Raw genomic sequence first — 13,552 nt, 5'->3', positions numbered from 1 at the left:
AAATGGAGGACGTCAGGCAGAAGAGGTTCCACTGTCTTCTCCATCTCAATCCCCATATTGTCTTAGGGTAGCATTGTGATGGATGACGTGTCGGCGGCTGCAGCGGGCGAGGGAAATGGATAACGAGGCGGCCGTACGCTGCCAATCTCCTTATCGTCCACGACAGATAATACGCTCAAGCTCCGAGGCGACCCCTAGCACTTGATGCAGGCGGATTCGCCACCGTTGTTGATCGTCCTATTTCTTCAGACATGGACGCTGTAATTGAGTTTATCTCTAATGATCCTTTCAGTAGAGAGATTTCGGCTCTGCATATGGATCTGCATTTCCGATAAATTAACCATCTTTACTTTCAGCAAGCCGCAGGAAACTGGTGGCGAACGTGCCGTGCTTCCGACCGCTCCCTATGCAAGAACTCTTGCAAGCTCTACTTCAGCGGCTCTTGTATTGGCGGGAGACTACTACGGCGCCGGCGCCCTGGGGGCTGTGTCTCTCTACATCCCGCGCATCGCCCCTGAGCTCCTTGAAAAATCCACCGAACCCAGCTTTCATCAGGTGTGGATTCTACGACGGTTCTGGTAATTGCCCTCGTCCTGTCTGCTCTCGACTCTCGGACTACCAAGCTGCCCTGCATAGACCGAAGTGGGCTTATTGGCAGCTTCACGAGCCACCTTGGCCAACTGGATCTCGCACACTTCTCCTGCAATTTGGGTGATTTACCCATTGGATGCCTGCTTATTTCCTTAAAATGGAGCGCCAGCTGGGAGGTGACATCCTTCTTTACAAGTCCTCGTGGAGGGAATCAGAGGTCATCGTCTTCGCAGTTTTTTCGCCTCCCCCTGACAAAGTTACTTTAGCAGGGCCCTGATCATTTACAGAGGTACCTACACTTGTTTGATCGAGCTGCACCGGAATGACTTTTTCCCCCGAGAGTGGTGTCGATCCTACTACGCTCATGTACGTAGTGCCCGACTCCAGATTGGCAACGGGGGGGGCATCAGTGATGTCCGAATGTCAAAACATTGCTACTGGTTACGCGAGCCAGGCTGAGAATCTGCTCCTCCCTGATGTAAATTTCCTCGCACTTGACTTGACGAATTTGATTTGATTATGTGCTGACGATATGCACAGCTAGGACCCTCCGTGGTTACAGGGTATCCTGCTTGTCAACGCAATGAGCTTCCTTATGCACTGAACGGGAAGCTAATGGCTGAATTTCAGCAAGGAAGTGCCAACGTATACGACCCTCAGGACAGCTATTATCGCGGTCACTATGTGCAACCAGGCCAATCAAATATCGCACCTGATCCAGCTGCAACATTCATTCCAACTGCCGAACACATGCTGATCCTTGGTTACTGGGTGAGGTGTGGACCCTGCTCCTTACCAAACCAAGAGGAGTGGGCGGCGATGGATTTTGGTATCCCGTGGGATTTCGCAAACAAATACATTCACCGAGAATGTTCAGCTTCTGGCGCCCACACGGAACCCGAGCAGTCTGAGAGTCATGACGGTCGGTTGCCGTCGAGCCATCACCCTCAAGGCAGAGAGTCGAGTTGGCCGAATCAAGAAGAAAGTGGAAGTCCGAAAGACTCGATAATCTACTCCTGCATTGAAGATAAATGCGACCCAAAGCGTGTGTTTAAAGGCAAGGCGTCATGCAAGCGACATCTCCTTAGACACACGGAACCGTCCTATGTATTCATCTGCAAGTTATGCAACGGTCGCTTCACGCACCACAGGAGAGACAAGTACAACGAGCACCTCTTGCGCAAACACGATAATAAGAAAGATCCGCATGCTCAAAAAGAGCTCAACCCTAGACGGTCTCGGCACAAAGCATGTCCATTTCCTCAATGTCACAAGGGATTTGTTGACGATCCTGAGAGTTACATCGAGCATTATCTTCGTCATTGTGAAAAGGGGGATATCGATTCATTGCCTAATGACAGCGGGCGAGGTCTCGACAATCGATACCTTGATGGACGTCATGCTAATTACAACATGGGGACTTCAGGGACCTCTCCTCGCAATCAAGGCTCCCAGGGGAGCGCCACGGCTCGTTCCAACAACAACAACAATAACAATAACAATAACAATCAACATGAGAGAAATCAGCGAGGGAAAAGGATGAATGGGCTTCAGCAGGCCAATCCCGCCTACGGCTCGCTGGAACGTGCAACGCTACCTGATGCAAACAACAGCGGCGTCGGTGTGCACAGAGACGCCCGTTTTTATCCAGCATCGGAACCCGCGGACTTGCCCGACATCGACCTCGCTCCCGTCGAGTTCTACATCAGCGAATTTGGACAACAGTTTGACAATGGTTTGTGCATTGTTTGTTGGTTCTATGTATGAACGTTGTTGACCAATGATATAGACCAGGCTTCACCAGCGAGTAGACAACTTCGCATCATGGGCGAAACGCCGCACATGGGATCTTGGGCTCACCAAGGCCCAGCAACCTCTTCTTTTCTCTAGCTTTTCTTCTTAGAGAATGATCCTTTTGGCTTTACTTTTTTTTCCCTTTATGTGGGCCACGCATGGATGATGATCCAGATGTTGATGACGATCTGCAATGACTACCTTATATCTCCTTCCATTCTCTAACACCTAATTTCCTTTTTACTATTATTAAACGGATCACGATTTATGAATATTTTGGTCACGTTTGGCGGCCGTACTTGCATATTACCTTAACTTTACACGATATACCTTGCTGCGAAGGGGGCCTTTTCTTTTATCAATACCTGTATACTATTTTGCAATATAATATATTGGACAAAATGAATATCTACATTTACATAGTCGCCAGTCTATACATACCAGCGGTTCCCGTCTCTCCCTTGCCACACGGATCATTATTTGCCTTTAGTCCTGAAAGTTCAAGTTCAATCACAATCGCGGACTCGAGCATAATCCTACTACCTCCTTAAGGGGTATGAAAGGTAGGCATGGTGACCAATCTTCCAAGATGATGGAAAGATTAATTGCTCTATTAGGTGGTACCTTATCTAAGTACCAGAGACGTCCATTTCATCGGAAGTGAGCATGAGAGAACCGCATCAATCCTTGCCTAATCTATAGGAAGGCCGCAGATACTTATTTACAAATCGTACGCGATGCAGATATTAAAGTGAGAGCTGATCATTGTGTGTTAAGTAGGCAGGTAAGCAGATGAGGAGCCTGTTCTGTTCCCCTTGTTGTCCGGGACGGATATCATTGCCGCGAGCCAAAGTGACATCAGAGCCGTCTTCTCTCCCCCGCCAGCTAGCCCCGCATCACCTCCGTTAAGCTATCCATCAATCAATCAATAATTATTTTACTCGACCTCATAGCCTTTTCTTTTGTTTTCTCTTCTCCAATTATTCTCTTCGAAGGCCCAAGGGGGACCGCTTGGACAATATCCTCGACTTATTAATATTAATACTAACTAACTTACCTGAATATCCGGACAGATAGGTTCCGACCGGGCAATCACCTTACCTACTTAGCTTACTTACCTACCTACCTTAATCCACGTCCACCGTTCATTGTCAATCGATCGATAAATCAATCAATCAATCAACCACCCAGCATCGATTGATTAATAGGCAGATTGATCTATAATATTTAAGCATCCCTATCGAAGCGTTCCCCGTTCGACCCGATTGACTATTACATTACCGTACAATCGAATCGAACCTCTCTGTTTCCATCCATCCATCCATCCATCCATCTACCTACCTATCTATCACGAAACCACAAACCGTTTCGAAACCATGTCCCGCGTCTGCGAATTCATCTACCTCCGGCTCAGACCGGACGTGAGGCCCGAGGAGCCGGGCAACCGCGAAGGGGAGCAATTCATGGACGTGCTGAGGGCGACCAAGATGCAGAGCGGGCACGAGTCGTCTGCGTGGGGGAGGTCGCTGGAGGACGAGAATGATATCGTTTGGGTTATTGGTTAGTTCCCCTTCCCCCCTTTCTCTGTCCTTTTCTTGTTTGTAGTGAGTTTGTTTTGTTTTCTTGTTCTTGTCGTCTGGTATGGACAGATGGGTGGAGAGCAAAGGCAGATTCAGACAGATAGATCATCGACACATACATATACCCTCGACCATCAACACACTGTCCCTGCCACTTCTAACAAGACACTCCAATACCACAGTATGGGGCGACGCCCGCGGCGCCGCGCGCGCCTCAACCCTCTCCCCCTTCCTCGACCCCAACTCCGAAGCCGTCGCACTCTACACGACACTCAGCCCCCCAATCGACTCTGCAAGCGACACCCTAACCGCGAACCCCGTGACGGAACTCGTCGGCCTCGCCTTCCCAACCACCATCACGCCCCTCGAGCACAAAAAGCTCGACGAGGACCTGATCCACTTGCGGAACACGCTGCTCGAGAAACTCCCCGAGGCCTCGCGGCCCAAGTCCTGGTCGATGGGCCACATCGATCGGCCCGGTTCGATCCAGCATCCGAATAGCCCCTCGGGACAGGTGCTGGTGCAGTTTCTGGCGGTCGGGTGGGAGAGCGTGGATGCGCACATGGCGGCACGGGAGACCGCCGCGTTTAGTGACGCCATCGCGCCGATTCAGGAGAAGACGTTGCCGCCTCCTAAGGGATTGGACATGAGACATGTTAGCTTTACCAAGGTCTAGATTAGATTGGATCGTAGGGTGGGATCGAAAGGGGGTAATATCATATCATGTTGCACGATAGGCAAGGCAAAAAAAAAGGGAGGGCATTGGACTTATAGAATGTCGGTCAATCGAGAATAAAGGCTGGAGGGGGAAAAACACAGCCTACAAAACATGTCTACAGTGTCTGTCTGAAGGGGGAAAGAAAAAACGATGGAAGAAAAAGGGATTTGAGTTCTGGAATTAGATGTAGTGATAAAATGAAAATGAAAATGACCTGAGAACAGCTCAACAATCACAAAACATACGTTCCTGCAGTAGAATACACAAAGAAAAGGAAAAAAAAATACCCCCGAAAACACGCACACAACCGCGGCCAGAGAGGCAAAATGAACAACCATTTAATAAAAAAGCAAGACGGACGACTTTTGCTCGACGAATCCAACCCATATGCTCCCAATGAACAGATAAGCCACAGCCGAGCCCCTTCTAGATACGATGCTTCTCGCTTTCTGTGGCACCTATTAGTAAGAAAAGAACGTTTTCAATAGAATCAGATTAGGTTGCTCGGGAGTCATTTATTTGTACGCACCAAGTCTCGAGTAGAGCATATAGAGAGCCATCTGGTTGCACTCCTGGGTTCCAGTGATGGTGACCAGACGCTCGTTGCTGTTATCCTGCGGTTCATTGATTTTGATCACACTTCCACTCAGGTGCCGAATCTCGTTGATCTTTGCACCACCCTTACCAATGATGGCACCGACCATGTCATTGGGGATGTAGATCTGCTGAGTGAGTGGCTGACCAGGAACAACCCCAGCCATCGGTGCAGCAGTCGGAGCGCCATGCGGCTGAGCCGGCTGAGGAGCACCGTAAGGCGTGGGTTGATGAGGGCCAGCACCGGTGTACGGTGTGCGGGGCGAAGCATAGTGAAGTGCTGGCTGTGCGACAGGGGCTGGGGTTGGCTGGCCGTGGAGGTAAGGGACACCATAAGCGCCGGCCGCTGCCCGGTTTGGCTGAGCATGGTGTCTCTTAAACGTGTCTGGGTGACCATACTGTCCACCGGCCGGCTGAGGAACATAGGGCACCACTTGCATACCGCCAGGAACGACGCCAGCAGGGCCACCGCTTCGCGTGGCGTAGGCAGAAGCAGCTGGTCCTCCAAACCGCTCAGTGAGCTGCTCAACCAGGGTCACAGCCACATAGTAGGTGGCAATATGCACAGCATCAGCGACACCAAGAATGACAAGAGAACGCTCAGTGGACAACGGAAGGCATGCATCAGAGGCATTCAGACGCGCACCGGAAGCTTCCTGGATCTCGCGAATCCGGACACCGCCCTTGCCGATGATAGAACCAATGAGAATATGGGGGATAAGGAGACGAAGGGGATACGTCCTCGACTGGGCAGTGGAAGGGGCCTCGAGAGGCTCGTTGTTAAGTGTACGGATAATCAGTCCGAAGGCCTTTGAAAAAAAAAAAAAAAAGTCAGCGACTGACCTGCAAACTTTCGAAATGACTTGGGAAAGAAAACTTACCTTGGCGACAGCATCCTGCGGACCGCTGACGGTCAAGATACGCTCTACTGCACCACGGGAGTAGTCGCTAACAGTGCACTTGGCACCAGACAAACGGCGGATCTGGGAGACATTTTCCCCACCTTTTCCAATGCAAGTCGCAGCTTCCTGGCTTGAAATCACAGCTCGAATATGGATCCAATTCGTCTCATCCTGAGCAGCATGGTGCTGAGGAGGTTGCGAACTAGCCCGTTCAGCGTGAGAAGCGGTCGACTGGATAGGCTGGGTCTCGAGTGCGGTTGCGGGTGATCCCTTGCCGTTGGGGGCATCCGGGACTACCGTATCGCCTTGGGTGTCCTTTGCGCCATTCTCTGCAGTCGTAGTCTGGCAGGCGGGTGCCTCGGTCTTGACATCGGCAGAAGCCTCCGTCTCGACTCTCTTGCTTTCGTCATCGTTCTTGACTACTTTGTCCAATGCAGGACGCTTGGCTTCGGGTTGATCATTCGGCCCCGATGGGGAGGAGGGATCCTCCAAAGGACGCTTCGTCGACTGCAGTGTGGACGGGGAGGCCGACATTGTTGCGATCTCTGACTGCTAGCACAAGCCCAATAGCTTCACTTACGCAGGAAAGTCGATGTAGTAGTAGTGAATATATCTTTTCTTGTTCTTTTAGCTGAATCGACTATGTACACCAGGAGTTCCCAAGGAAAACTTGCTGGTGCTGGCGGTCGATTGGAGAGGGAATTCTGGTGCTTTGAAGAACTTGAGATGCGGTTCTTGGACAGTGCAGGAGTGTGATGCTGGTGGAGAGGCAGAGCCGGCGAGGAGGTGAGGATGTTGTGTGAGGCGGGCCTGGAGCTTGAGCAGAAGGCGCCGCTAGTGGGAAGCTGTGATAGGAAGCTGATCGACTTGGGCACGGAGGAGCGGTGGAGAGATGCTGGTGCTGGATGGTGCAGAGCGTCGGACGGGGAGGAAGTTGACTTGTGGACTGCGAGGAGTTCTGATGAACGCAAGAAAGGATGTAAATGAAGACAACAGAATGAAGCCTTGACCGGTTCCCTGCACCCGTGCTATCCTTCCAAGATGTGGACAGCTCCTCACGCGCTGCTGGCTAGCAGATAGCCACCACAACCGCTGAAAGAGATTAAAAAGGAGCAGAAACGACAAAACGAGCAAGAAGTGAGGAGAAGAGCGCGTAGGAATTACAGCGCCACGGAGAAGATGAGAGACACCAGATGGAGGATGGAAGGAAGATGGAGGACAGGCGATGGAAGATGGCGACGTCGATGGCGAAAGGATGTGGAGGTGCTGGAGGATCGCGCTATGCCGTATCTGGTTGGCCCATGTTGTGTCACGTGAACAACGCGTATCGCAGAGCGGTACATTGAACCCAGAGGACCATAAGCGTCGCAAGTTTTTGGTTTACAGATATATAAGAGGGCTTCAGTTCACTGTCACCTGTATAAATGCCAATTCCGGTCTACTAGTCAATTTTTGCGTGCGCCAGATGAACGTTACACAGGAAAGGGTGGAGAAGATACGGCTCTTCTCCGAACGAGGCCGTGAGATTGAGGATGAATACAGCCAGCAGCCCATAAGCCCGACAGCCATCCAAGATTACAATCGCAAGCTGGATGAAACCCTGAGAGAGTTACAAGATCATGTAAAACGCCAAGAGGATGCCCTGCAGAAGGTCTGGTACTTAGATCCAATTATCGTTGATATTGCTGACAGTAGAACTAGCTTCGTGCGTCAAGGCCAATTGAGCTTCCAAGACCGGATATGGGGTCTCAGGAGCGCCTCTCTCAGGTCCGGAGGGCGAAGAAAGCGTATGATTCGCTTCTGCGGACTGACCCGGAGCTTCCAGCTCCTGATTCACCCCTGCCAGTTCTGCTAGCTCTTCGTGAGACTTCTCGGCTGCTCGATGAGAGTAAAGCATCTGTTTCAACGATAGCAGAGAAGCTCTCTGCAGATCGTCAGCGCCTGAAGGTCGAGGAGGGCAATCTACGCGATGCTCAAATGATCACGGGAGGGCTGGAGGAGCGGATCGAGAGATTACGAAATGAACGCTCCGAGAAAGAAGAAAAGGCACCTTCTCAGCTCGCCAATGAGCTCATTCGGGAGCAACAGAGCAAGAACGAAGAACTTGATCGGGCAGCTGCGGAGTTGAAAGACGCGCTCGACAGGTTTATAGACGAGCACCTCGCATCCATGCTCGCGGCGGAGGATCTGGGCGGCCCAACTGTCGGAGACGTGCTAGAGGTCTCCGATACTATTCTTGATGCAGGCTATACTCTTCACGGGAAGCCCAAGAAGCCAAAGTCCACGCAGACAGGCCGCGATCCCACACAGCAGCGTATCGACGTGCTTGTCCAACGTCAGGCCGGGCAGGGCGAAGACCGAAATGCACCCACGAATAAGAGGGAAGCAGCGGCCGCAGAAATGCATACGCTTCTTGGTAGATTACTGGAAGCCGGGTCTTCTTACATCGATCTTCCCTGTGATTCCGCGGCGTCGAGATTTTTGGTGAAAGCCAAGATCGCGCAATTCCACCCTCGAGATGCCAGGCGGTTAAGGCTGATTGATTTTGGGAGAACTATAGGGGACTAAAGTATCTTTGTCAAAGTCATAGTACCTTAACATTCATATGCTTTCATGACATGCATTCGCCAAGAACCTGATCTAGTCCTGTCACAAACATGAGCTGTCTCCTCTAGTCAATCGAATCATCCCTAAGGGCAAAGAGCTGCCTCATAAGCTCGTCGTATTTGCTTCTCAAGGCATCGTGGTACATCATGTTCGTGATGAATTGCTTGGTTCCCTTGATTTTCGCGGCCGTTTGGGAGGCAAGATCAAAGTGGACATACATATCGTCCACGTACGTAGCAGCATAGACGGGCACTTCATTCTTCGCAAGCTGTTCCTTGTCATAGAGAGCCGGCCAATCATCATACGTCGCGAGAATTTCCGCTACCTCCTTAAGCTGCTGGAGCTCATTGTATGATTCGAACATGTCTTTGTATATCTGCCTCGGGGAGTGAGTCAAGTTCCAAAACACAGGCATCTGTAAGTGGTTCAACTTACCATCTCTCCGGTGAAGTAAACTTGTGGCTCATCCGCTTCGAGCTGGAACTGGGGATAAGTTGAGCGCAATCTATCGGCGGTCCAGTTTGACGCTTGCCTGATCGCTATATCAGTACTGCGAATTCGTCTCTCGTGGACAGTACCCACCCCTGGCAGTAGATCAGTTCATGAAGGAGGGCGTATATCACGTTGTTGTCCATCCCGCCGAAGCTATCGATAGTAGAGAGAGTTGGATGAGTCAAAAAGCCGAAGAGCTCCAGATCATTCGAGGCCCGCAGAACGATGTCTGTCATCCATGTTCAGTTTGAATTTCTGTCCATGATGGAAGATGTCTGGAGATACCGTGAATAGAGTCAAGGCCACCTGCATAGCGTTAGACACGGGACAATGACGCCAATGTAAAGATATCACCCCTACCATGCATGCCAAACAAAATTCCAAGTTGCTGGAATCGCGCCGGCGACAGAATACCAGAGGGCAATGTGACCTTATTGTCCCTCAAATATTTGAGAATTGCCTTTACTCTCTCGGCGTCTTCCGGAAATTTATTGTAATAAGCCTCGTTTCTCTGCTTAACTTTCTCTGCTCCGTGTTAGCAACCTTGTCGAGAAGGCTGTAGACGGTTCCTATACCATAAGTCTTTCTGTAAACGGCTTCAGGTCCGTTAACAAGCGGAGGAAGTCCACCAGTTGTGAACACCTCCCTCAACCCCTCCGGGCTATCACAAAAGGCCCATGTCAGCTTATTTCCCATCGTATCTTACAGAGCAGGATCAGCGATAACTCACAATTTCGAAAGATAGGTCACGGCACAGAAGCCACCGAAGCTCTGACCGATAACGCTCCATTTACGTTTATCCTCCGGGTAGTCCTCTGTCAGGCACTTGCGGATGGCTTCGCAGTCCCTGACAATGTTGTCTGCCCGAAAATGCCTCAGATACTCCGCCTGCTTCACCGTGTTGCCCTGACGGGCCAGCGTGCCAGCGGTGATAGTAGAGCTGAGGCCAGTGCCGCGCTGATCGAGGAGAAGTAACTGTAACCAGAAGAACAAAAAGTGAATATATATAGTGCCCAAACATTGAAAACGGTTGGAATATAAATAGAATAGATGTTCAATAGAACCTAGCACGATCAAACCCACCTGGTACCCCTTGTCAAGCACCGTGCCGACCCAGCCGTAATCCTGCGGCGGACGGCATCCCATCCCAGGTCCTCCTTGCAGGTACACGAGCCAGGGAAGCTGCTTTTCTTCCTTCTCGGGCTCTACGGGCGTTGCCAGACGGCGGACACTCCGAGCGAAGAGGCGGATGTTGCCGTCGGCCGGCTTTCTGTAGTCGACCGGGACGTCGAAGAAGAGTTCCGCAACTCGCAGCTTGCCTGGACCATCGTCAGAATAACCCTGAATTTGATGCGGGCACTTCTAAGAGCGTCGTTGGGGAATTGCACAGCTGCGCTGGAGATGATGGGCGCACCTGGGACATTGTGGTACCGCTTGTCGATCAGTTTCGCGGTCGCCATTTTTGCGCTGGAAAAGCAGCGTTGGAGATGCCGGATCCTGTATGGTTGTTTTACTCCTATATAAGCAAGAGTATCTTGGAGTGCTGTTCCTCTGATAAATTTTTGGGCTTCTCTCCTCTACACTCCACTTGTTGAATTATTGGTTGTTGGAAGCTGACAGCGGGAGGGAATGCGCTGTCCAATACGGATTTAGCCCGATCTGGTCGATCTGACAGGTCGAGATCCCGCAAACTTCACGTTGTTGATAACACCACGGTTAATATCCCGATTGGCAGTTGCGGTTATGGACTCGATGTCAAGCTTTGTCAGTTCTTTGGCTGTTAAGACTTCTTTTTAGGTGCCTCAAGAGATTATTATCAAAAACCCAAATGCTCCACATTTTATAAATGCGCAGATCCTTTCTAAAAATCCAAGACCCCCAAACACTACACTCACACAGTAATCCTCTCGCGATAAGCGACGATGTATATGAGCTGAGAAAATTTCCACTTACACATAGATCTTGGAGCATGGTAGGAGAAGAAGCCAATGTTTAAATGAAGACCATGGACTGGAAATTGTATTTACATGATATTGCGGGGTAAGCAGGTATATTTATAAAAGCAATTGGTTTTGGGTATCATTCCCTGGTTTTATATAGGTAATGCAAACACATATATGCACGAACTCGAATGTTCAATTTACCTCCGGCGAGCGCCACCGACATTATCGCCTCTATCTGCGATATTAACCACTTCGCCGATTCCTGCTGCCTCTTGTTCGTCTTCAAGAGCCATGATTTCCTCTCTGCTATCCCACCACTTCTCTTCCGCAAGTTCGAATGCTTCCTTGCGCAGTTCCTTGACCGATTTCTCCGCTGTTATGCCTCTCTCTTTCATCATCTCCAGCAGAATGTTCTGCCACTCTTCCGTCGTTCGGCTGAAGAAGTCGCGCAGACTTTCGAATGGCCGTGGAGATGGTCTGGGGTCCTTCACTGTAGGCTCTGTTTCCTGTTCCTCCACTTCAAGCTGTTCCATGTCCTTGGTTATCGAAGGGACGGTTACATCAGTTGGAGCTGTCGAGGCAGCCTCTGCAGATTCTGCATCCTCATCCTCCTCGTCTTCATCTTCCTCATCTTCATCCTCTTCATCGTCGCTCTCTTCCTGTTCCTTGACGTTCCAGTTCTCGGGTTCGTTATAGAATATCTCTTTGACACCGTCAAGTTTAACGAGGTCAATAGAGTACATGTCGTTGAAAGTGAATTCTTGGTCACCCCTCTCAAATGTCCCGCCAAAGATGAAAAGCGTGTCTTCTTGGACTGCTAACTGGGAGTTGAACCTCGGGTGTGGCATCTCGAAGCGCACAATTGAGGGTTTCTCCGGCTGCACTGGTTCCTCTACTTTCGGAATATCCACCCCCCTCTCATCATCGTCTTCCTGACGTGAGATTCCTCCTTTCGCCTCTAGAGCTGCCAGGTTTCGCAAAAGTTCTTCCTCATCTGCTTTGCTTCTATCCTTGGACTTCACGGCCTGAGCTTGTTTCTTTCCTTGAGCCCTTGGACGTCGCAAAGTTAGTTGGAAGAAGCGGTTTCTCTCCATGTTCCAAGCAAACAAGGCGTCGTAGAACTCGCTATCGATGCCCTCCTCGCTAAGCTCGACGTCATGCACACCACCGAACATGATGCCTCGGCCCTTGTGGTAGGCCATTGTTGCGCCCGCTCGAGGCGGGTTAGGTGGATTGGCTGGTCTCTTTCTGCGTTCCCAGCGCACAGTTGGACCAGCGGAGGCAGGCGCATCAGAAGCGGGAGGCGTAATTCGGAGGAACCATGTATCCTGGTGAACTACAGGTTTGAGAGTCATGCGCTGCGGACCACCTTTTGTCTGCTTCCCTCCAACCGCTGTCGACGCCTTCACACGAGAATATCCACCGTACAGCACGGCACCTGACTCGTGGGGCAGGAAAGAAAACGACGAACGAGCATCAGGTTTCTGAGAACCTGGAGGCAGGGGAGGGTTATACCAAGTAAATTTCTGGCAGTCATATATCCACAGGTCCTGAAGATACTTGGTCTGTTGTGACGTATCCTGGAAGCCGCCAAACAGGATAATATAGTTCTGTCCCAATGTTAACAGAAGGTACAAGATACTGAAGCACTTGGTAACAGCTAACCTTGAAATAGGTCATTCTATGACCACTTCTCGCTGGAGGGCCTTTGCTCTTGGTTTCTATCCGGCTCCACTCCCTGGTAGCAGGGTCTAGATGCCAGAAGTCATTGTAATGATAGAAAGTGCCCTGTTTCGGCGAAGAGAACTCGCCTGTCCGTGAAAATAGTGTTAATGCAAGAAGGCCAGCCACAGAAAAGGGACATCCAGTTACTTGCCTCCAAATAGATATACGCCCCCTGTATTACCGCCGCGGCACCATGCGTGTCCGCTTCGTGGGAGGGGGCTGTTGGGACTGGTGACCTCCCTCCACTCGCCCCTGTCTATCAGATACACGAACAGATTATTGTAAAATGTGGCAACTGTTCCGTCGAAGTATTCTCCCCCAAATACTAGCAGTTCATTTCGATTTGATGGGGATGCGATCAAAGTGGAAGAGGAGCGCGGAGAGGGTGGCCCGCTGACGACCTCTGTGACCTTGAGGAATTTCGCCTGTTCCTCTGCATACGCTGCAAGGACGGCGTCGAGGTCGACATCTTCAGCATCACTGTCAACGTCTCTGCCCTTTGCCTTTGCCTTCTTTTCTTTTTGCGCCGTCTTTTTGGATTGCTTCGCGGCGATTCGCTCTTTTCTCTCCGCCGACTTTTTGTTTTTCTTGTTGCCCATACTTGGT

The 13,552-nt window shown here is 50.7% G+C and overlaps 7 protein-coding genes across 7 annotated transcripts; 3 read left to right on the top strand and 4 right to left on the bottom strand.

Moving 5' to 3' along the window:
* Nucleotides 1–913: 913 nt before the first annotated feature.
* VTN00DRAFT_4719 (uncharacterized protein) lies at nucleotides 914–2,481 on the top strand (the record flags this gene model as incomplete). The annotated part of the gene is made up of 3 exons (XM_069431172.1): nucleotides 914–1,069; nucleotides 1,132–2,326; nucleotides 2,381–2,481. The coding sequence occupies 3 exons, from the start codon at nucleotides 914–916 to the stop codon at nucleotides 2,479–2,481; spliced, it is 1,452 nt and encodes a 483-aa protein (XP_069290234.1).
* A 1,280-nt stretch (nucleotides 2,482–3,761) lies between these two features.
* VTN00DRAFT_4718 (uncharacterized protein) lies at nucleotides 3,762–4,641 on the top strand (the record flags this gene model as incomplete). Its single annotated transcript, XM_069431171.1, has 2 exons — nucleotides 3,762–3,945; nucleotides 4,148–4,641. The coding sequence occupies 2 exons, from the start codon at nucleotides 3,762–3,764 to the stop codon at nucleotides 4,639–4,641; spliced, it is 678 nt and encodes a 225-aa protein (XP_069290233.1).
* A 468-nt stretch (nucleotides 4,642–5,109) lies between these two features.
* On the bottom strand, nucleotides 5,110–6,713 carry VTN00DRAFT_4717 (uncharacterized protein; the record flags this gene model as incomplete). Its single annotated transcript, XM_069431170.1, has 3 exons — nucleotides 5,110–5,132; nucleotides 5,213–6,086; nucleotides 6,159–6,713. 3 exons carry the CDS (start codon nucleotides 6,711–6,713, stop codon nucleotides 5,110–5,112), a joined length of 1,452 nt encoding a protein of 483 aa, XP_069290232.1.
* Nucleotides 6,714–6,819: 106 nt separating this feature from the next.
* VTN00DRAFT_4716 (uncharacterized protein) lies at nucleotides 6,820–7,539 on the bottom strand (the record flags this gene model as incomplete). Its single annotated transcript, XM_069431169.1, has 3 exons — nucleotides 6,820–7,248; nucleotides 7,344–7,469; nucleotides 7,537–7,539. 3 exons carry the CDS (start codon nucleotides 7,537–7,539, stop codon nucleotides 6,820–6,822), a joined length of 558 nt encoding a protein of 185 aa, XP_069290231.1.
* Nucleotides 7,540–7,644: 105 nt separating this feature from the next.
* On the top strand, nucleotides 7,645–8,747 carry VTN00DRAFT_4715 (uncharacterized protein; the record flags this gene model as incomplete). The annotated part of the gene is made up of 2 exons (XM_069431168.1): nucleotides 7,645–7,830; nucleotides 7,881–8,747. 2 exons carry the CDS (start codon nucleotides 7,645–7,647, stop codon nucleotides 8,745–8,747), a joined length of 1,053 nt encoding a protein of 350 aa, XP_069290230.1.
* Nucleotides 8,748–8,850: 103 nt separating this feature from the next.
* Nucleotides 8,851–10,738, bottom strand: VTN00DRAFT_4714 (uncharacterized protein; the record flags this gene model as incomplete). The annotated part of the gene is made up of 9 exons (XM_069431167.1): nucleotides 8,851–9,162; nucleotides 9,222–9,318; nucleotides 9,369–9,507; nucleotides 9,564–9,584; nucleotides 9,639–9,803; nucleotides 9,854–9,939; nucleotides 10,009–10,253; nucleotides 10,362–10,597; nucleotides 10,693–10,738. 9 exons carry the CDS (start codon nucleotides 10,736–10,738, stop codon nucleotides 8,851–8,853), a joined length of 1,347 nt encoding a protein of 448 aa, XP_069290229.1.
* A 680-nt stretch (nucleotides 10,739–11,418) lies between these two features.
* VTN00DRAFT_4713 (uncharacterized protein) lies at nucleotides 11,419–13,545 on the bottom strand (the record flags this gene model as incomplete). The annotated part of the gene is made up of 3 exons (XM_069431166.1): nucleotides 11,419–12,831; nucleotides 12,887–13,032; nucleotides 13,098–13,545. The coding sequence occupies 3 exons, from the start codon at nucleotides 13,543–13,545 to the stop codon at nucleotides 11,419–11,421; spliced, it is 2,007 nt and encodes a 668-aa protein (XP_069290228.1).
* Nucleotides 13,546–13,552: the final 7 nt, after the last annotated feature.

Source organism: Thermoascus crustaceus, assembly GCF_041956765.1.
Source record: "Thermoascus crustaceus strain CBS 181.67 unplaced genomic scaffold VTN00scaffold_2, whole genome shotgun sequence".
NCBI classification, from domain to species: Eukaryota; Fungi; Ascomycota; class Eurotiomycetes; order Eurotiales; family Thermoascaceae; genus Thermoascus; species Thermoascus crustaceus.
This window is presented reverse-complemented; position numbering and strand designations above follow the sequence as displayed.